This window comes from Acanthopagrus latus, chromosome 5 (genome assembly GCF_904848185.1).
Source record: "Acanthopagrus latus isolate v.2019 chromosome 5, fAcaLat1.1, whole genome shotgun sequence".
Lineage (NCBI taxonomy): Eukaryota > Metazoa > Chordata > Actinopteri > Spariformes > Sparidae > Acanthopagrus > Acanthopagrus latus.
In genome coordinates this window covers 26742636-26765538 of record NC_051043.1, presented here as the reverse complement: position 1 = coordinate 26765538, position 22903 = coordinate 26742636, and the positions used below count along the sequence as shown (strand labels likewise).

The following is a 22903-nucleotide window of genomic DNA, read 5'->3' as shown; positions in this document are numbered from 1 at the left end:
ACAAACTGTACTCGATATGTGTCAAGATAACCTTTCACCTCAAATACTTACAGGGGACATTCATGTTTAAAGGGTTATTTGGTGCCTGTTTTAGATTTGAGTTCAGTATCATCACCACAAAAAAAGTTATGATTTTTGAAAGATCTTTCTTACTTCCTGTCAAAATGTTGAATTACTCCTCTTTTTTTTTTTTTTTTTTAAAAAGATAACGTTCATGCAGTATGTTTCCATCCTTTATTTGAGCAATACCATAACATACTTACAAGTAAAAATTCTGCATATTAAATGTTACTTGAGTCAAAAGAAGTTTTAACAAAATGTATCTCAAATGTCAAACAGAAAATACAGTTTAATTGGTTCAAAACATTTTATATCAAAGTAATTTGTGACATTTATCCATTTTAAAAAATCCAGCCTCTCTTATTTTGTGATCTCAAAAAACAAAAGGCTGTTTCCTCTTCTTACATATGTTTAACTGACAGCTGCAGTGCCATACCAGCATGCGAAGATGGTGTATCAAAATATTTAACTTTGTGATAAAGGCATTAAAAGAAATCACTGAAGAGGCTCTTCATCAACACAAAAGGTTCACTGTGTAGCTGAGGAGCTGCCTCTCTGCTCTGCTGAGGACGGGAAGCCCAGGATGTAACCTGTAAACGTCTCCATCGATATCTCAACTGGGATCGCCAACTCCAGTGAATATTTTGAATCTCCACCTGGATAAAAACACACATCCAAAATTGGGGATGTTTTTTCAGCTGTTGTGTGAATTCTTTATGGTTATGGTTTGTGTGTGAGTTTTTCTTTCACATACAGTCAGATTTAATGTTGTGCTCAGAGCGGTCTCCTCCTCCTCTTGCTCCTTCTTCTTCTTTTTCTTCCTCTTCATTGAGGCCTAAAAGTATTGTAAAACACTCTGCTACATCCTCCTCTGTCATGTGTTCTCCTGTCACAGATAATATAAAAATACGCACATGTTGGAGAGTGTGCCACGTTGACAATATAACAGAAACATTTTATGTTGAAACTGGAACAGAGAATTAAGGTTACTCTAAGAAATGCGACGGTAATAAATCTTAAAACAGTCCAAATAAAATTATCATTTTCTGACCGAATGGGCTGCAGTGTACCTCGAGCCTGTAGAAGTTCTAGCAGCTCATGTTTCTGCAGAACAAGCTGTCCTGTACTATCACGTCCACCAAGGACATGAAAAGTTCGGGCTAGCTCATCACTAGAGATGCCGAAGGCTGGTCGGTGGTTGACATAGAGTTTGATAAACTCTTCCAGGTCGATGTCCGTCACATACTTTCCTGTTTCGGCATACTTGCTGAACTTGACCTCGTTATGCATGTCTTCTATCTGGTAAAACAAAATAAATAATGAAAACTATAGTAAATAGGTCTGAGATGGATTTCTTAAAAATGTTTAAAACCTGCTTTCACTGTTCACTGTAAAGGAAGCAAAATCAAAATATTGCTTCATTTACACATACTGTACCTCTTGCTCAGTAGGGAAGTGGGCCAAAGCTCTCATTAGAGAGGGCACATCTGACAGGGGGATTTTGGTCGACGTTTGTCGTTCCTTCATGGAGACAGTGCCTTGATTGCGGACAAGGCAGTAGTAGAAGAAGTCCTCCATCTCCTAAAGACAAATGAGCTCAGAAGACTGAGAATCTATGGTTTAAATGGTAGAAGAAAGGTCTAAAATGACAGACTGGAGGAGGAATGACAAGTAAAGATTGGTATCTTAATCTTGTGGCCTTCTCACTGAAGTTACACAATGCAGAAACAAGTGATGGGGGTCGGAGTGGCTGAGACAGAGACACCATTCACCCCATTACGAGACTCTAGCATCAAAATGATTTGGAAGCTGAGTACTCTGTGGCTGTGCACTTAACGCTCAGTTGCTGTGGGGAAGCAAAAACAATATACTCACTCTGTAGAACTTGCCATCTCTTCCTCCCTCTAGAAGAGTGTAAAATGGCACCATGTCCTTTCCTCCCAATGCAGCTGATGCCTCTAATGCACTGAATTGGCAACAAGAGAGAGGACAAAACATAATTACACTGCTCATCCATTCCCTCTGCGTTTACTGGTTGGAATTATCAAACCTTACTCTGTGCTGATCTCCCAAGACATGACAGTGCAGTCAGATCCCCCTGCAGTGAAAAGATATCGACCGTCGTGGGAGCAGGCAAAAGCAAACACCCCTGTCGGATGGCAGATCAAAGCATTGGACTTGTAGGGGTTCCCATCCAGAGGCAAAATCTGCAGACCCACCTGGAAATACAATACTCTCAATGGTTATATAAATGATGGTAATCAATCTTTTTACAAAAACAAAACAGACTTAACAACCACTGAAAGATGGTCGTTCCAGTTTGACATAGATTAATTCTTTTATTCCAACAGAATCCATCTACACAACAGAGATAATCCATAATCCAGAGAAACCATCTATAGGAGTAAAGGAAACCCTCTATGTCAAACTGGAATGACTGTCTTTGAACAGAGGAGGTGGCCTAAGACATCACTTATCACCCACCTCCAATGCACTACTGAGTCCCCCCCCAGACAGCGTAACAACCATTCACACCTATTGAATGCTATTCTTTATTAAGAGTAACAACATTAAAAGTTATTTGAGAGAATGCCACAAAAAGTAAAGCAGATTACTTAATAAAATACTGCAAAGAGAGTCCAGCCCTGACCTTGTCCTCTGTGATGTATGCCAGGTAATGTGAGTTCATCTTGGGCTCAACAGACATGGGAAGCACCACTACTTTCTTGACGGGAGAGCCATATGTTGGACCAAGGACAGTTTTTCTGTAACACATGCATACTGTTTACCAGTATTTGCACTGACATGTGATACATGACATATAAATAGTATAATAGAGCATCATAAATACTCTTGTTACAGTATTGCAGACCTGCACATCTTGGTAGTGCTGTTGAAAAGTTTAATCTTGTATTGGTCCGAAGCAACAAGAAGAAACTGCTCTGCACTGAAGGGAGGACACCAAGTCATGCACAGCGGCACGGCACTTTGCTCGATGCGCTCTGAGCTCAAAATGAGTAGCTTATTCACGTCACTTTTTTCCAGGTCATACTCCACCTATTAATCAGTTGCACACAAGCACAAAGAGGGTTGTGTGCTAAACATTTGGCAGAGAAACACAGTATCGTAAAACACCAACTAGTCCACAGTCCTGAGACTGTGAAGCTGACTTACCAGTCGACGGTCCGTTCCCAGAGAGAGCAGTCTGGGTTGGGTGCTGTCCAGGTGAATCCCAAAAAGAAGGTCTTTGATGGGCTTGTAGTGGGAGTGGTATCTGCCCATAAACGTCCAACAAGGCACAGAGCCTTTACTGGTCTGCAAGCGGAGCACCGTCACTGCTTTTCCAGCATCCTAACATTGAACAAGGAAATAAAACCTACATGTCACACTTAAAGTTATAAGAATGTTAATGTGTAGAGATATACATTTGCCATCCAGAATAATAAAGACACCATTAAATCATAAATTCCAGTCCAGATCAAGCTAATAACTAAGTTCAGACATATCACAAAGAGTGTGCTCACCGCAGTGGCAAGATACTTTGAGTCTGAAGAGAAAGTGATGTGTTGGATGCTGTCATTAGTGAAATGGAAACCCTCTTCTGGATCACTTTGCAAAGTGCTGGGATTCAATATGTGAACAGCTCCACTTTCGAAGCCAACTGCCAGGTATAATCCTGTTCAGAGACGGAAAGGCAGCTCTTTAAATCACAGCATGTAATGATGTACAATGCAACATAACATACCATACAAAGACAATAACTGAAAGAGACAGTCAGTAAAAGTATTGGCTTACCTTGAGGGTCAAAAGTGACGCACTGAATCTGCTTCTCTGTCTCAAAGACTCTGCTGCTGATAATCACTTTGTTGTCATAGTCCCACACTTTTAAAATACCCCTTTGGTTTCCCATGGCCACAGCAGACTGGCTGGGGTGGCAGGCCACTGCATGTAGAGGCTCACCATTCTCATGTAGTAGGATCTGAGAGGTGCCCTTCTGTGTATTCACATGCACTATGGAAGTGACTGTGGACACGACAAAGTTCCTGCAGAACAAGAGATTAGAAAGAGACCAGCTTGGCTAAAATCCACATAACAGTTTAGACTGAAGATATACTGTATTGTATTTCCTCTACCTGAGGATTAAAGGTTTTGCCTCCGGACTGCAGTCCTCCTGATATCCCTCAGTACACTCTTTGGAAAAGGAAATGGAAACAATAGCGTCCAGATTTAATTTACTGTACCAGGTGAGAAGCAGGAATTCTCCATCGTAAAAATGAATATGGCCTCGAGTGTCACCAATTACGATACAGCTGTGATATCAAATGACAGGCAAACAAAGAGAGATTAGAGATCAACAAAAACGTGCCACATCTATAAAACAGTAACTATCAATACTCCTTCCGCTGGCTACCTGTCAATTACAGCGAGTGCTGTGATTGGATCTTTCTGAATGCAAATGAGCTGGATTCTGTCTTCTGGGAAGCTTCGGTTTGCATCAAAGTCTTCCATCATGTTCCACACCACAAGGCTGCCTGCTGTAGTCGCTGTTATGATCTGAGACTTTCTCCAGTGAAACACAGACTGACTGAATGACTCGCCAGCAAATGTGGACTGCTGACAGTTTGACAAATGTTAGGAGAGGGCTGAGTTAATACAGTAGCATAAATATTGACCAAAAATGCCATAAAAGGTCTCGATGATTATCTTTACCTCCTTAAGCTTCAAGGCAAAGTATTGCAGACTTCCCAGGGCCTGACAAAAAGCAGCTGTTGAGTTAAAAATGCTCGTCACAGCTGTATTATGTATTCAAATGAAAAGAAAAATTGGACTCACCCTGCTGTAAACCAACACGTGTTTCTCACTGGTGCTGAGCAGCTGAGTGCTGTCGTTTGGATTAAAAATGATGTTATCCTGAAAATCAATTCAACACGTTAACATTTGATGTCCTGAATTTCACATCCATAAAATTAGGTGACATTTAAATGTCAGAAGAAGACAAAGTTTACTTACATGAAAACCATGTTTAGGACTGAGTTCAGTAAACCACAACGGCTTTTCTTTTTCATTAGTCCAATCCCAGATACACACACACTGTGAAAAGATGGTTGTTAGATTGTAAATGGCATTTTTACCCTAGAAAGACATGCACTGTTTCATACTTGCTGATCTAGTATGAAATAGTAATGACCCGAGTGTTCTGAGATATTGAGATATTACATGTTTTATATTATTTGAATTTAGAAAAAATATTTTAAAAAAAAATTTTATCCTAAAAAACAATACAACCGTGGTAACATCTGGATTAATACTGTATTCTACACCATCAAGTCATCTTTACACACTTTTTTGGAGCTTCATTTAATAACATCAGTAGTTAAAATGCACAGTTCTTTCTTGCTGTCATACTCACTTGAACCTCCTCAGCCCCCAGGGTAACCAGATATTTTGTGTCTCCTGAAAAGGCCATTGCAGTCACGACCCCTTCAGAGTGGCAACCGAACAGTGTTTGAACAGGAATGCTGAAACATTTAACATGTAGTTACCATGAGGGGCAAAGTCTGATACATGAAATTGCATTAGCACAAGGAGAATCAGGAGCTACCCAGAGTAGGAGTCCCATATCATCACCGTGCTTGTCGGCCCCTGGTCTGCTGTTGCAATCCAGCGTCTGTCTTCACTCACACACATACATGAGATGGGGCGACAGTGACCCTGAAGGATGGAAGTTGAAAATTGACACCGCACCTCTGCATGTTACTGACATCAAAAGATACCTGTAGCTAAACAGTTTATTTATACCACTCATTTGATCTGCAGGACTCTGTCTCATCTTATTTTTTATTACAGATCCTCAACAAGTCGAAAATTTAAAACTGTTTTTTTTTTCATTTCTTTTTTTTTTTATTATGGGTGTAATGATACATCAGTCTGGATTGATATATGGATTCAATCATCAACAATCCAATAAGCATGATGCAAAGTGAAAACTTTGAGTCATATCGCCGCATTCATTAAAAACATTCCCATGGCATGTCTGTGTCATTGTTTAGGCAACTCCTTTCCAAGCAATGCTAGAAAGTGCCAGGAGGAAAAAGGCAAGCAGCCAAGAAAAAGACAATGAGAATATTATTATCTCACTTCTCGACAACAAATCAGCAGCAGTCATAGGTGTTCACAAATGAAAGGTCAACAAGGGCTAAAACATTTGCATTTAAGAAATGTGGCACTTCCTGGTGAACAGAAGATCTATTTTTATTAAAAACAGTAGATTGTTTTCCATTTATGTCTGGAACCACTGATAAAATTACATTTCCATTGAAGAGTTCAGTAATAAAATTGTTTTTTATTTGCAATATAGTATTGTTGTCCAAAGAATCGATATAATATTGTGATGAAACTTGCGACTGACACCCCAAGACTTTACCTGAAGTATGTGCTGGGAATTTGTTGTATGATTGTATATGATCCCAACATGTGCTCCAGCATAGAGGACCACCAGCTGGTCGTGGTCTTGCAGATTGAAGGCGGGAAGAGCAGGATTCATCCCAAAAACCCATTCTAGTGACTGAACAAAGAGCACATTTGCAGTATTTTTATTAGCCAGAGAAATCCCTCATTTGAGCTGAATATTTTACTTGAATCCTTCTTTAATACAAGAAAATCGTACACATGTTATATATAAATAATAATAATAATAATAATAATAATAATAATAATAATAATAATAATAATAATAATACCAATAAAGCCTTCCACAACAGACAGCTACTCACCAATGGATGTGCTCCAGTCTGAGTTGTGTGATTTGAGAAAAGTGTGTCTCTGGTTGCAGAGTAAACTTGAGACTCTGTTTTTCCTCCAAGTCCTGCACTCATCCTGCAGTCATCCCTACCTCCAGCCTCTGACATTATATCTAACCACGCTTCAGGTATTTAAAGATTATTCTCTATTTTAATCACTTCATGGAAGCTTTTACTCTCCTCTTGTCGAGTTGATGCCGCTAACCCCCTTCAGTCTCTGCTAACGGCAAACTTGCTCAACCGTCATGCTAAGCTAGCCGAAGAACAACGTTAACATGAAGCTACGAACGACTTCTAAATTACATTAACCGAAAGAAAAAATGTTTCTCACTACTGTCAGTTCTTGTCCAATTTGCTGTATTCAAATATCTAAAGCTCTATGTTTAAATAAACGTTATATTTAGCCTTAACCTGCCTTCTACAAAAAAAATCATTTTTAAAGTTAGCTACTGTGAAGCGTCTCGTTGCTTAGTTACCGCCTAGAGAGATAGTTGAGTAAGCGCGTTAAGACAAAACAGAGGCATTCCGGTCACATATTTCAAATTAAAAGCACGACGACTCATACAATAAATCCAAATCAACGTTATGCATATGCAAAAAAAAAATATTAAAAAAACAAAGACTAATGTGTACAAGATGATTTTAGCAGTATTCATATTTTTTAAAATGGCAGAATTCCTAAAAGTATTTACATCAGAAAAAAATTGTATGTATAATTTGTGGCTCATTCATCAAAGCTCATACCATTAACTATAAAGAGCTTTAAGGCTGCAAAACTACTCTTTATTCTGAGGTTTTTTTATCTGGAAAATGTTTCTAGAAATGAAAGGCACATCTTGTGCCTGATTGTGCTGTTATATTTTGGAACTAGTATAAAAGAAGGAATGTTAGTTAGAATTTGTATGTCTTTATTAACACTGCTAACTACTTCTATAAATCAAAAGGCAGAATATTTTATCTGAGAGAGTTTTCATTTTTTAAATTGCAGAGTTTTGGAAACAACGTGTGCTACCAGGCATAACCGATCATATCTTTCTTTTTTACCCGTGTAAACTATATATGATGGTGTTCTGTCCCAGTAAGTATACTTTCACAGCACTGAGAAAAAGGTCAGAATAAGTTACAGAGTTAGTTACAAAAAATCCCGACGTCCGCAATGACTTTGTGATGGAAACGATTTATTTTGAAATTACAGACAGGAAGTCTTGCCGTGTCTTCATTGCCGTTAACTTAATGGACTTGAAATAGTGCAGTTCGTCACTTTGACCACCGGAGGGCAGCAGATACTCATTATTTTAATACATTTCAACAAATGCTGACTGCGCTTCATCTGAATCACAGAAATAGTGGAAAACTTGAGTTTCAGGGCGGAAGTGGAGGTTATATCAAGAATGGATTAATTGAACAAATGAAGACAATGAACTGTCGTCTCTCTTTACTGATGGTCCCAAACCCATTAAGAAAGCAAGAAATTCCACAAATGAACCATTGACAAGGACCTGTTAAGTAAAACTCATTCCAGGTGACTACATCATGAAGCTAATGAAAGACGTGTAAAAAGCTGTCATCAAAAGCAAAATGTGGCTACTTTGAAGAATCTTGAATATAAAACATGATCTGTTTGTTTCTCACTGTTTTGTTTCCGGCATAATTCCATATGTGTTCCTTCATAGTGTTGATGTCTTCAGTATTTATCTACAATGTAGAAAATAATAAAAACAAAGAAAAAACTGTGAATGAGAAGGTATGTCCGAGCTTTTGACTAGTACTGTAGATTATTTGGGCTTTTTTATTTTAAAGTAACTAAAACGTTATATAATACGTACTTCTTTACACAGACAGACAGTAAAATTGTAACGTACTAAATTACTTTAAAATGAATGTAACTAGTAATATGTAATTTGTACATTTCGCTACCATGCTTTTACTTTGAAACGTCGGCACCATATGGACACGTCACTTATTTCCGGACGGTTTTTCCTGTTGCACAGGTTTGAAAGCAGCTGACTTTTAATCTGCCTGTCGTGCTGTAAACTTTTCCTTCAGGACACCGTGTCATTCTTTCGGAACCGCAACTCGTTTATCGAGGTTCGGACGGATTATCATTGTCGTTGAAAAAAAAGTTATTATGAGTTTGTGACGGTCAAACAAACACCAGAGGGTGAAGAAAAAAAAAAACATTCCGAAGAGGAAGCGGCTAGTTATGATTTCAGCAGCTGACAGGTGAGGAGCCGGTTGATAAATGATCATCATGGATATTTGCCTTTTTAACTGCGAGACAAATGGAACTAGATGAAACATTTTACGGAAGTATGTCAGCGAAATAGCTGCGGGCTTTAGCCTCTCGGTGCTAGCTAACATTAGCCGTTGGTTCTTATCTCCAATCCCCTCAGCTGACAGTCAGCCGAGCGGTTAACCTGTTAGCTAACAACATTAGCCGGCACAGCTCTCATTAACTGGCTGCTGTAATAACTACTTTATTCTGAGGTTCTTCCGAAGTTCAGCTTCTTTTGGGTTATTTTCCCTTTGCTTTAACTTCAGATTATGTGTGTTAAAAGACCTTAAAAGGCCAGTAGCCAGTCACATGCAGGGCTAACGACTATTTTAGAAAATAATGTGGGTTTCAACATTTTTCACTTGTCATTTTCATTGTTTTACTCATCAGTTATAATGCAGTCAACTGTCTAAGTATGTTTTCTGTGTATTGTATTTCCAAACATTAATGTCTAAACACTATAAAAATGCTGTTTCAAACCCTTCACTTGGATTAAATTATGGTGACTCTTCATTTATAGCCCTAATAAGCAGTCACATTTAGATATTTAGTGTCTACTCACAGTGTCATGAGAAAACAAATCATGTGTACCTTTTTAGTCGTTAGTATAATCTTTGCACAGGTTGTTGAAGAAGAGTCCACACCTAAAAGTAGTCAAATACTGAGTCTAAAATCAGATGGGAATTTTGAAAAAATTCAAAATTCACACAGATTCAAATTCTTGGACAGCATTTATCTTTTTAATGTTCTGTATTTTATTCTCCTAAAATAATTAACACGCACAAAACATGACCGTGTTTTGGTCTCGTTTTTATTAACAGTTAATGAAAGGAGCTGTAGTTTTGACAGACGGAGAATGTAACAATATCCTGAATTAAAACATTTTTAACCAAAACAACAATTTTCATCCCCTCGATCACAGTTTGGATTTCAGTCAGGATTGTTTATGAGTTTTTTTTTTTAGGGCTGTAATGCAGGATTGTGTGTCTCAGTCAGCTGTGTGCATGAACGGGGCTCAAATGAAGGATCCTGAAGTGCCCTGTTTCACACAGTCAGGCTTGTAGTGAACACTAAGCCTGTAATATATAAGCCCTTGCAGTGGAGAACACAGGACTCACTCAGTTTTCCTCTAAATGAGCTAACTCAGGAGTACATTGATGAAGTTTTTTTTTATGTTTGAAGTGTTTATGTTATGTCCAATAGGTGGGAGTAGTATTTGAGAGACCTCAACCATGTGGACAGACAAGCAAAGAGGGATCAGAGTCTCTCAGGAGGAGCTGCTCTGCAAGAACGCCTGCGGGTATTATGGAAACCCGGCATGGCAAGGCTTCTGCTCCAAGTGCTGGAGAGAGCGAGAGCGAGCACGTGCAGCTGGAGCCCAGCGACAGGACACAAGGTGAACACAAACAAAATGATAGAAACCTTTTCACCATTGTTGTTGACCTGAACAGACACTGGGGGACACATTTGTGTGGATGCTTCGTTAAAGTAACTGGCAACTTAAGATCTTTTGGTTTTGTTCGGATGTTTAATGTTGTCGTTCCTTGCAGGCCGAGCAACGATGGAACTCCTCTCACCTTCTCCAAATTTGAGGAGAAGAAAAACACAGAGAAAGGTCGTCGGATTAACACAATGAGGAGACTCTTCTGGGGAAGCCCATCGCCTCCAAAACAACAAGGTAGTAACGTTTTAGTGTTAGCGTCTCCAAAAATGTCTCAATTTGCCGCTTTACCACATTTCAGACACCAAACATAATGCCTTAGAATTTGAATGGAATAGTTGTTAAACAGAAGCAATAAAAGCCTTAAAATCATGAAATTATTATAATATTGTATCTTATATATTAAAGCAAAAACTTGGACTTACTGGGCTGTTCAGTGGTTGGAATTTGTCCTAAACTTATGTAGCTGATTGTTTTCATTAAATTGTTGCTTCAAGACCTGAGGTCTGTTTCACAAAACGTACAAGCTAGATAGAAACAAGAGCTTATTACGGCTTTTCCCAGTGCAATGAACCAATCAAGAAATCTATCTATTCATGTGGAATAACGTCCACTTGTGTCCCCTCAGAGTCTTCTGAGAGCTATGCAAATGTGTTAAAAGCCTACCAGAGCCTTGAGCCCGGGGACTTCACTGGCTTCCTAAAGCTACTTCGGAGCCCGTCCTCCCAACGTTTGCAGTCCAGATGTACAGCTTTCCTCAACACAATGGAGGCTTACCATGTAATTATATATTTTTTTAACAAATTTAACATTACACTTTTTATACAGTCGCCTCCCTGTGGTATGTCAGAGCTGATCGTAGATTCTCATCTTCTTTACAGGATCTGCCGGTACAGAAGCAGTCGGATCTCGTGCAAGACTTCTACCAGTCATTTGCTGAATATTTTAGCAGTGAGTAAAGATCAGTTCAGCACCATCTGGGAGGTTACCTGTGAAAACATGACAGTAATAAATCACTTAGAGTTGTTGTTATTGATTTTCAGGTTTTCCTGAGGCTCAGGTCACTCAGATAATGGAGCATGTGGAGAAGTTAATAATGACACGTTTGCACAAATGGGTTTTCTGTCACGACAGCTGCGATGATGAACAGAAGGACCTGACGCTGCAGAGAAGAATACGGTAACCATTCATGCTGTCTTTAATGAAAACTTCTAACCTTAAACCCTGTTTGACACTTCTGTCTTTACATTGCAGCTCCTTAAACTGGGTTACTCCGCAGATGCTGAGCGTACCTTTTCCTGAGAAAAAGACTTCAGTCACAGCCGACCCCTTTCTGCCCGCGATAACAGGTGATGAACAGCTGCAGCACTGAAATGAATAGTTTGTCTTACACGCCTTCTGGCAAAAGAGTTGGATGACAAAATCAGTATTACTCTCAAGTCTTACTGTTGAATTTAAGGCTACATAATCAACCGTGAAGGATGTGTATTACAGTCTTAACATGGTTTTTAGTTTTTGTATGGATTACACCAGGGTTTCTCAAATGTTTCATGTCAAGGTTCCTCAAGGTATTTTTAAGTTGAAGGGTAAAAAAAATCATCTTCATTGTCAATCAGTGATCAAACTAGGATCAGTGTAAATTACAATACATCAAAACAGAAAACGGTATTTCTTCCTTGCATATTGTAACATATAAAACATTTGATTAAAGTTACAACATTCTCTTCTTCTTTTTGCTGTGACACACTCAAGGACCTGTGTCTTGACTGCAGCTTGAAAAAAAACCAAACAACACACTTTAAACAAACACGACACTGTCTGTAACGTACTGAGGTGAGATGCTAGTATGCAGCTTGTGAACAGAGCTATGCTAGCTTTTTTCCTGTCTTTAGCTAACTGGCAGCTCACTGTAGCCTTGTGTTTAATGGGCATACATGAGAGTGGTTTTGGTCATCTCATCTAACTCTCGACCTGAAAGCGTGTATATTCCCCACAATAATAAACAACTCATTAATCTCATGAGAGAAAGTATTATATTCCCCTTAGAAGGTATTTAATAATTTTGTCCTACCCTCTATTTTTTTTTTTTTTTAACAGCCATAATTGAGATGGATGCCAAACGAGCACCTCAGGACAAACTTACATGTGTGTCCAAATGCAGTCAGCATGTCTTTGAAGCACTCTCCAGTTCCAACAGTGAGCCTGCTAATGCTGACGACTTCCTGTCGGGCCTCATTTATGTGGTGCTGAAGGCCAATCCACCTCGCCTTCACTCCAACATGCAGTATGTGATTCGATTTGGTCTCCCTCACAGCCTGATGGCAGGAGAGAGCGGCTACTATTTCACCAATTTAGTAAGTTAATCGACGTCTGCCGTACACCACAGAATGCTGTGCCACGAGGTCAGCTCGTCACTCACGCCTCTGTCCCTGTCCTCTGTTTTTCAGTCTTGTGCGGTGGCCTTCATTGAAAAACTGGATGGACCAGCACTCAACCTCAGTCCAGATGAGTTTGAGGGCTACATGCTGCGTCAGCGTGTTCCCGCTGCAGCTAACAAGAGGCGTCAGGTTGCCAGAGACACACAACACCTGTTAGAGGAGCTTCAAGGCCGACAGGAGAAGCTGGACCAAGGGATGGATGCTCTCAACGTTGAGCTAAATAAATGGGTCCAGGCAGTTAATACACAGCTGGATGAGGCGACCAGCCAGTTTTCTCTGGTACAGAAGGAGATAACAGCTCAGGTTGAGCTCTCACAGGCTTCTTCATCCTCATCTCCTGATGCGTCACTACAAGGGGATGACAAAGACCAGACGGTACTGGTGCTCACGGATCAACACGCAGGTCCAGAAGATACAGACTGTTAGCTGTATTAACAAAACACCTAATCTGGTACTTGACCCCTTTTAAATGATCATCACTAATTTATCTAGGTTGCAAAACAAACACAGATTTATATTTCAATGCCACGTTTGCACAAGTTCCAACCACAGAAACCTGGGATTTGTAAGCCAGTTGAAAATGAAGGAAAACTTATAATGCTATGATTTGCATTTATATCACAGGGGGCACTAGGAGGTATTTTATAACGACTTGGTTAAAGAAATTTTTTGCACTTGTACTCCTGCTTTTAAGATGAAGGCCACTAAAATACATTCATAGTAACATATGTTATCCAAATTAACATTACAGCACTCAGGGGAAACACAGCACTTTGGGATCTCACCTAACACTTAAAGAGTGCTTATTTAATATTCACTTTTGTAACAGTAAACACCATTGTGCCTTTATGTAAACCAACTGTGAAATATACTACAGGAGAAAATGTTGTTGGCAGTTAACCACTACGAGTCCACGTTTTCTAGAGTTCTCAACAAGCTGCCTAACTTTCTGTACGAAGAGGAATTACCTGGTGTAAAACAATTAGTAACATGTGAGTGTACGAAGGTACATGTCATTTAATACTGTTGAACGTTTTCTGAAGAAATTAAAGGGTTTTATGTCATGTTTAATGATTGTATTCCATATTATATTAAAGTTGGCTTTTACGTTTCAATATATGTTTTTGTGTTTTCTCTTTAGGAAATTTAGGGCGGTTGGGGTTTTTTCTTCAAGTAGTAAAGTATTAAAACTCCAGGTATGCAAATAATTAAATCCGCACAGCTGCTTATACAGTACGGGCGGACTGAGAGGGAGGGACGAAGTCAAGCTCTTGTGCACCTAGTGGAATTAAATTGTCTCTGTTAATGCATTTATTATGTTTCAGTCTCTGTTTGTCTGGTGTTGAATGCACAGGACAAACTTCTGTGGTCGTCCTGACAGTCTCTTCTTGTGTGGTGAGTGTGTCTGAGTTCATATCAGTCCTGAGCGAGCGACTGAGGAGGTCTGCTGAACAATCATAGGCATCCCATCAAGCTGCTCTTCTTTGTTTTCAAAAGACTGCAAACTAGCTTTCTTATCTTACAGATTACACACAAGGAGACAAATGTTTATGGCTGTACTCTTGTCTCAACATCCAACAGGGTTCTTCCACACCTGCTCATAAATCATGTCTTCTTCCTCCATTCAGTGCAGGTGAATTAGTGATATCCAGGTTGTTTTTTGCCGTTTCTTTCTGATTTTGCACCTTTAGATGTGGCTTTGTTTCACAAAGAATGGCCACATCTTTGTTTCAGTAAGACTTTCAGAGAAAGGCAAATCATCCCAATCCAAAGAGCTTGACAAAAAGGTTTTGTTGACTTGTCTGGCTGAAAAACATTTCCCCTTGGAGCTGTTGTGGACAGGTGGGGATGGACTGAACCATTTGTACAGGGTGGGGGTCTTTCCAACAGCCTCCTCAAAGGATGGATGACTGTATGGCACTAGTATATACATAATATGTACTAGTGCCCTGTCCCTTTCTGTGACGTCATCCCCATGAAGTCATCATTCACATTTAATTTACAGTACAGAACAGAAATCAATAACACTTGAGCTGAGGTGTCCAAATTAACTGAATGCACCCGATTACAATATTAAAGTAATGTAACTTGACTACAATCAGTTAGTTTTGGATTAATAATAAATGAAGACCAAGGAGAAGACCAAAGTGTGTATCTCTGTTTGTTCTATTAATCTTTATCTTAACATTTGACAAGAGAAGTTACAGTAAATATGATGCAGTTGAGTTTCTCCGGCAGGGACTCGAACTCAGGATAAAAGCAGATTCTCTGAACACAGAACTCCTGCTCTACTGACAGAGCTAAACAACTTTGAAGGGCTCAATTCTCTGGTTGAAATGACGTAAATCACATAAGTCCAGCCCACAGCTTTTCTGACGAATCCATGTGGTGCAGCGCCAAAAGGGGCGGTCTCGCTCGTTTCCCGCGTGAAATTAGCGCATTTCCCTCCAAAAAGTTAGATGTGTATATAATCAGCCCACTGATCATCACTCTGGTCTCTTCTCTGAGGACGTGAACACGGTGAGTAAACTGTTCTGTACCAATCTGCTTTGTGTGTCCAGTTGCATGTCCATGTTGTCTCAACCCAGTATGTGCGGGTTAAAATGGAGCCAGCCTCCCTGTCGGTGAGATTTGTTTCTTCCTCAAATGTTTCTGAAGTAACTCTGAACAGAAACTGAAGACGTCTCATTTTACTGTTCAGTGATGAGATAAATTCGGCTGGAACATAATCCTTTAAATACAGTCAGTTAAATCCTTGATGGACGTTGTGTTTTGTTCCATGCACCAAACTCCATTGTGATTTTGGTCGTTTTTATCTCTGCCATGTTAATTACATGAATAATGCACAGTTAACTAAACGTTGGTCACTATCCAAAAACAAGAAGGTAGTTTTGGTAAAGTCGGCATGAAGTATTTAAATTTATTTATTATCTAGAACAGCATGAAAGCTGTTTAGCAAATGTTATGCTAGTCAGTGTAAGTGAGTGCTAATGTTATGTTAGCTAGCTAGCTGCCTTTATTAACGGCTACTGACACTATAACGAGCTTATAAATAGGTCTGAGTCATTTAATCGTCGTGTTTTTACAGAAAGGTTTGCATGTTAGCTAACGTGTGTCTGTTGGAAAGTGTTAGCTTGAAGGCATTATCCTGCTGTGTGATGTTCACTTGTTAAAACTAGCATCTTTACAGCTGAATATCTGAGTACAGCACAGTTAGCTAACAGGCTCCAATTGTTGTGTTTATAATGTCTGAGTATGTTAGTATGTCAGCATCTAGAAGGTTATTTTGAGCAGCTAAAGTAGTTTATACACACAACATGCAGCCTCATTGTAACCTGCACAGAATGGATTCAGTGTGTTTGTCTCAGTTCTGGTTTAATGTGCTATTTAAATCACTGCACTGACTCCCTGTGTGTCAAAAGATAGACTTTAAAATCATATTGCTCATCTATAAAGCACTAAATGTTCTCAGGATTTAATACATTTGGTTTACTTTTGGTTTACCTTTAAAAACACACACTTATTACATCAGATTATAGCAGATTTTAGTACAGAGTGATGTGAGACTCCTGAAGTGATGTCATGCACATGGTTACAGACTGCTATAACATTATTTATTATAAAATTATAATCCTGTAAGAAATCCCTTTTTGCTGGATGTGTCTGTAATCTGTAATCATATTTTTTACTGCTATAATCAGAATATATATATATACACACAGACATATGCATGTAGTCATCATGTTATACTAAAGTTCTTCGTCCTCTCTCCAGGTGAACAGTTGGACTTGTCTTCAGCTTCAGGTGGAACACCTCTGACCTGTATGGTGATCAGCACCAGAGAGGAGAGACAAGTCCAACAAGGTCAGTGCAGTGGAGGTGCAAATGTTAAAGGCAGAAAGTGTGAGATTTGTCAGTTGCTGTTCATCAATACTCTACGATCAGTAAATGATTCTAGAGGGTAGTCGAGTCTCATTCACAGGTCGTTGAATACCGACAGTTTGGGTTGGCAGAAGCCACTATAGTGTCTCTGTTAGGACACTACTCCTTAAATTTAGTAGTATTTAAAATGTTTTTTGTTTACTAAGAGGAAATATAAACAGTCTGTTTAGAATGCCTGCACTTATTTGATCTCATTTATATATAATATAAATGATATAATCATATTTTATTTAACATGTATATCTACACTGTTCAGCCACAACATTAAAACAACTGACAAGTGAAGTGAGCATTGATCATCTTGTTACAATCAAATGTTCTGCTGGGAAACTTTGACTTCTGTCATTTCTGTGGAGCCTCTTTGACAAACACCACCCATCCAAACACCGTTCAGACCAACTGCACCCCCTCATGGCAAAGATCCCACGGTGTCAAACTGGCCTCCTCATTCTCCAGATCCCAATCCAGCTGAGCATCTGCTGGATGCGCCAGAACCAACTCCTATCCATGTTGGGGCCCCCATGGATCGTTCTTGGCTCTGACTGCATCCAGTGGAAGCTCAGTTGGATTGAGATCTGGGGAATCTGGCGGCCAGGTTGACACCTTGAGCTCTTTCCCACGTTCCCCGGGTCGTTCCTGAGCAGTTTTTGCAGTGTTGCAGGCACATTGTCCTGCTGGGGGGGCACTGCCACCAAGGAGTGCTGCTGCCATGAGGGGGTGTACTTGGTCTGCAGCTGTGTTTCGGTGACTGGTGTCTGTCAAAGAGACATCCACATGAATGCTAGGACTCATGGCTTCACAGCCGAACATGGCGTTGGAACACAATGATCCATGTTATTCATTTCACCTGCCACTGGTTCTAATGATATGGTTCTCAGTGTATACACATGTTAAATACTTTATGAATTAGATCAAATAGATGCATTTAGGCACTGTAACCAGACTTCTTTATATTTCCTCTCAGTAAAACAAAATCTGTTAAATGACTTTCTCTTCCTTTGAACCCTGTGGGCTTTGAGCTAAGACTTATACATTTTAAATGGACAGCTTCATTTATGTAGATTCAACATTAACATATGCCTCGGCCTATTTGATCAGCAGTTTCTGACGTGCAACTGTGTGGTAGTGAAGTTTTTGGTTTAGAAGCGGTTCTTGTGGTCTCATTCATGGTAGAGGTGCAGCAAACTGAGCTACAAACACCAGCAGAATGAACGGAGAGATGTTAATTTCTGTCAGCCTGTGTAAGGTTTTGCTTGAGCAGTTGTAAGTTCGTCTATGTCCTTCTGAGTGTATAAACCATGATGAACAGAGCTTGTTGTTAACATTGGTGTTGTTATTCATGGTAGAAGTGCAGTGAAGTGAGAGCTACAACACCAGCAGAAGTGAAAGGAGACGTGTTGTTTTGGAGGCCTCGTGGTGTTGAGCTGTTTAGGGATAAAAGTTCAGTGACAGTAATACAGCTGTTAGTGGTCTGCCAGGCAAACCTGGTGTTATTGTAATTTATAGGTTAACTTGGCCAGACTTCAGCTATCTTCAATGGCAAATGCCCGAGTGCTGTCCATCGGAGCTGTAAGCAGTGGTTTCCATGAATGGCAGTAGTCAGGCCTTTGATCAGTTGCTGGTATTGGTAATAGCGTATCTTACGAGCCCTTGTGCGATCCCGCCAACTTACAGGTCCCTCATGTTCAGACACCTATGGTTGGTAGAAGCGTGCACAAAGTGTGCGTGTTTAGCTTGGGCCTCGGCCTGGCTAGGGACATGCTCAGGGCCACGGTAGAAGCTAGCCTGACGCCACTAAAGCGGCTTGGATCTCTGCCCTCATCTGTCCATGACGATTCCCCTCACGAGTTCAGTGTGTATGGGCGCGATGCCTTTGCTTGAAGATAATGTTGAACTCTGTGATAAAACAAAATGTTAAAAAAAAAAGAATTGCAGGAATTCAATTTCTTGCAAGTGTGTGCAACAGCATCCTGCTTGATAACACCAAGCAGAGATCATTACAAAGCTGTTACAGGGCCCTCGGCCTCACTGCCCAGCAGACCACTAATAAGGATCCGATTGTGCTGTGGTGACGTTTTTTGTTTGGAAGCAGTTGTTGTGGTCATGTTCATGGTAGAAGTGCAGTGAACTGATAGCTACAAGCGGCTTGAGCGGTTGTTAGCTTGTCTGCGTCCTTCTGAGTGTATTGAAGGTTTGTTTTCAGTTCAGGTTCATCTCCACTCGAGTGCACAAGTGTTCGTTCAGAGAGTCTTCGATCAGCTTTATGAAGCCTTTGAAGTTGTTGTTTTGCTGGAGAAACATCGTGGTATGAAGCTTTTCAGGCTAACAGTGTTAGCTAAACAATGTTGAGCGCAGTAAGCTACAACAACCAGTTCACCACCGTAGAGTTCTCGGCACAAAAGTTCAGTAACAGCAATCCAGTTGTTAGTGATCTGCCAGGCAAACCTGGTTATCAGTTTTGTGTGAACCGACCGCAGACTGAGGCCTCGCCTCAAAACCCACAGGATTCAAGGAATGTTTTTACAGCTACTGGATATAAGAATATATATATATATCTTGAAATAAAATGTGTATGAAAATACAAGTCTTCTCACTTTTAACAACTCGACTCTCTATGAGTCCTGTTAATAGACCACAAAGTGCGTTATTTGACGACCTGAGAATAAGACTCAAAAATCAGCTGTCTTTCTACAGAATTGCTTTATAAGTAAACCGACGTCACGCAATTAATCATTTGATTAATAATTGTCCTCCATATGCAGCACACTGGCTCTCAACTTTCTGTTTTTAATGCTGTATAACTTAATCTATAATGATACATCATGTTTGATCAGCGAATATTTGATATTGTTTATATGAATCTGCAAAGTAACAAGTAACTAAAACTGTTAGACAAAGTGCAGTGAAAGTATTAATAATATAGTTAAAAACTCAATTTCGGCAAAATATGAAAAGTAATTAACATGTATATCTACACTGTTCAGTCACAACATTAAAACAACTGACAAGTGAAGTGAGCATTGATCATCTTGTTACAATCAAATGTTCTGCTGGGAAACTTTGACTTCTGTCATTTCTGTGGAGCCTCTTTGACAAACACCACCCATCCAAACACCGTTCAGACCAACTGCACCCCCTCATGGCAAAGATCCCACGGTGTCAAACTGGCCTCCTCGTTCTCCAGATCCCAATCCAGCTGAGCATCTGTTGGATGCACCAGAACCAACTCCCATCCATGTTGGGGCCCCCATGGATCGTTCTTGGCTCTGACTGCATCCAGTGGAAGCTCAGTTGGATTGAGATCTGGGGAATCTGGCGGCCAGGTTGACACCTTGAGCTCTTTCCCACGTTCCTCGGGTCGTTCCTGAGTAGCTTTTGCAGTGGTGCAGGCGCGTTGTCCTGCTGGGGGGGCACTGCCACCAAGGAGTGCTGCTGCCATGAGGGGGTGTACTTGGTCTGCAGCTGTGTTTGGGTGACTGGTGTTTGTCAAAGAGACATCCACATGAATGCTAGGACTCAAGGCTTCACAGCCGAACATGGCGTTGGAACAAAATGATCTATGTTATTTATTTCACCTGCCACTGGTTCTAATGTTGTGGCTCTCAGTGTATACACATGTCAAATATTTTATGAATTAGCTGAAATAAATGCATTTAGGCACTGTAACCAGACTTCTTTATATTTCCTCTCCGTAAAACGAAACCTGTAAATGTTCAAATTTACTTCTGAATTAAATTAAACTAAAACTCCATGAAAATAAATTATGAAAAGTGATTTCAGGTTAAATACAACTGAATTGTAGACTCAAACCTCCACAAGGAGACTCAAAACTCATCAAAAATAGACCCAGGTCTCTTTGTGGAGGACAAACAACTACCACAAAAACAAAACCTCGACACACAAACAAAAACTCTATAAACAATAAAAACCTGCACAGACACACAAAACCCCTAAACAAAAAAAACCCTCCAAAAACAAACACACAAAACCTCTTCCAACAAAAACCTCTAAAAACAAACAAAAACCTCTAAAAACAAACACACAAAACTCCTAAAAATGAAAACCTCTAAAAACCAACACACAAAACCTCTTCCAACAAAAACCTCTAAAAACAAACACACAAAACTCCTAAAAACGAAAACCTCTAAAAACCAGCACACAAAACCTCTTCCAACAAAAACCTCTAAAAACAACACAAAAACCTCTAAAAACAAACACAAAAACCTCTAAAAACAAACAACACAAAAACCTCTAAAAACAAACACACAAAACCTCTAAAAACAACACAAAACCTCTAAAAACAACACAAAACAACACAAAACCTCTAAAAACAAACACACAAAACTCCTAAAAACGAAAACCTCTAAAAACCAACACACAAAACCTCTTCCAACAAAAACCTCTAAAAACAACACAAAAACCTCTAAAAACAACACAAAAACCACTAAAAACAAACAACACAAAAACCTCTAAAAACAACACAAAAACCTCTAAAAACAACACAAAACCTCTAAAAACAAACATAAAACAATACAAAACCTCCACAAAGAGACATCAAACTACCACTGCTCTTCTTTCTCTTCCTGCAGGTGACGGACGAGCCGCCACAGGACCTGAAGCAGGAAAACTGAGGATCCGTCTTCTGATGAAACTCCTTCAGGTGCTGCAGTTGTTTGGTGACTCTGGTTCCACCTGCTCAGACAGTCGGCACTGTTGTCTTTGCTGGTTATTTACATAATAAAACCTTTATTTACACTCTATTGTGTTTTTTTACACATTTTTAAAGCGCATGTTGAGTCTTTTGATGGAGACCAGTATCTTATCTCAGTGGCATTTTCAAAGCTTTAACTATATTTGATGTATACATTTTCTTTCTGTAATGGAGAGCAGGGCTTCCATTACCTTCATTATCTATTCCTATTCTGGGAATGACTGATTTAGAAACCATGTGTTGTTTAATAATGTCTGAGTAAGTTAGCCTCTCTCCATCTCTTATCACATGGATGAGGCTAACAGCAGCTCAGTGAGAGGTTTATAACATTTTACCAGCAGCTGATATGAAATATATCTGACTTGCTGCCTGTGATATCTTGTTTTAAACCAAGTGCTTATTAATATAAAATAGAAAACGGGACCTGAAATAAATCCAAAAGGCCTTTTAGTCAGGATCGTTCACAGGCTCCTCAGCTGCACCAGTAATGGTCAGATTTTTCTTTGAATGCTTTTTTTCCCTCTCTCACTTCCCCTGTTTGTTTTCAGCTAATTCAGTCCGAGCCTAAATATGCTCTCTTTACTTTAAATATTAATGTGTATGTTTTTAATGTGATCACAGCAAAGGAAAAAGTGTGTGTGCGGCTTGTGGTTTCACTCTATGAACAATTTGAACTTACAGAAACAATATGGTCCTCGCACACATAGTGCTCGGGCCCTAATAATACAAAAAATACATGAAAGTCTGTCAAGAATTTGATATTTTAATTTGGCCCTTGGATGTAGCAGCAGTACCCAATCACTAACAAACTTATGTTACAGCTGATCAAGTGGAGAGCAGTCAGGGGAAGAGAAAATGACAGTTGCAGCCAAAAGTTATCTCTGTGTTAGTTTGACAAACAGGAGTTGAGGTAATTGGTACGTTCTTGTCTTGTGATCTGATTTCCAGGTTGTTTTTTGCTGTTTCTTTATGATTTTGCACATTTAAGATGTGGCTTTGTTTCACAATATCTACGTCCTTTGTTTTCCCCACACAAAAACTCATTCAGACTTTAAGAGAAAGGCAAACCCTCCCAGTCCAAAGAGTTGAGCAAAAAGGTTTTGTGGACTTGTCTGGTCAAAAAACATTTCCCCTTGGAGCTGTTGTGGTCAGGTGGGGATGGACTGAACCATTTGTTGGGTGGGGGTCTTTCCAACAGCCTCCTCCATGGATGGGTCTCTGACTTTATGGTCCTCC

General features: G+C 39.7%; 2 protein-coding genes across 3 annotated transcripts; one reads left to right on the top strand and one right to left on the bottom strand.

Annotated features, from left to right (window-relative positions):
* Positions 1-220: 220 nt before the first annotated feature.
* cfap251 (cilia and flagella associated protein 251) lies at positions 221-7352 on the bottom strand. 2 transcript variants are annotated; one of them, XM_037099551.1, is made up of 20 exons: positions 6834-7352; positions 6485-6625; positions 5663-5772; positions 5471-5579; positions 5071-5151; positions 4894-4971; positions 4771-4812; positions 4472-4674; positions 4194-4370; positions 3856-4103; positions 3585-3736; positions 3235-3411; positions 2933-3117; positions 2711-2825; positions 2116-2279; positions 1936-2026; positions 1498-1641; positions 1131-1359; positions 815-946; positions 221-716 (listed from the first exon to the last, which is right to left on the bottom strand). In XM_037099551.1, the coding sequence occupies exons 1-20, from the start codon at positions 6966-6968 to the stop codon at positions 589-591; spliced, it is 2841 nt and encodes a 946-aa protein (XP_036955446.1). In that variant the 5' UTR covers positions 6969-7352; the 3' UTR covers positions 221-588. The 2 variants fall into 2 exon arrangements, with proteins under 2 accessions (XP_036955446.1, XP_036955447.1); XM_037099552.1 differs by having other exon boundaries at positions 4472-4671.
* Positions 7353-8817: 1465 nt separating this feature from the next.
* LOC119020163 (rab5 GDP/GTP exchange factor-like) lies at positions 8818-14129 on the top strand. Its single transcript, XM_037099325.1, has 9 exons — positions 8818-9083; positions 10339-10531; positions 10686-10813; positions 11205-11356; positions 11458-11527; positions 11620-11755; positions 11831-11925; positions 12674-12930; positions 13024-14129. The coding sequence occupies exons 2-9, from the start codon at positions 10368-10370 to the stop codon at positions 13438-13440; spliced, it is 1419 nt and encodes a 472-aa protein (XP_036955220.1). The 5' UTR covers positions 8818-9083; positions 10339-10367; the 3' UTR covers positions 13441-14129.
* Positions 14130-22903: the final 8774 nt, after the last annotated feature.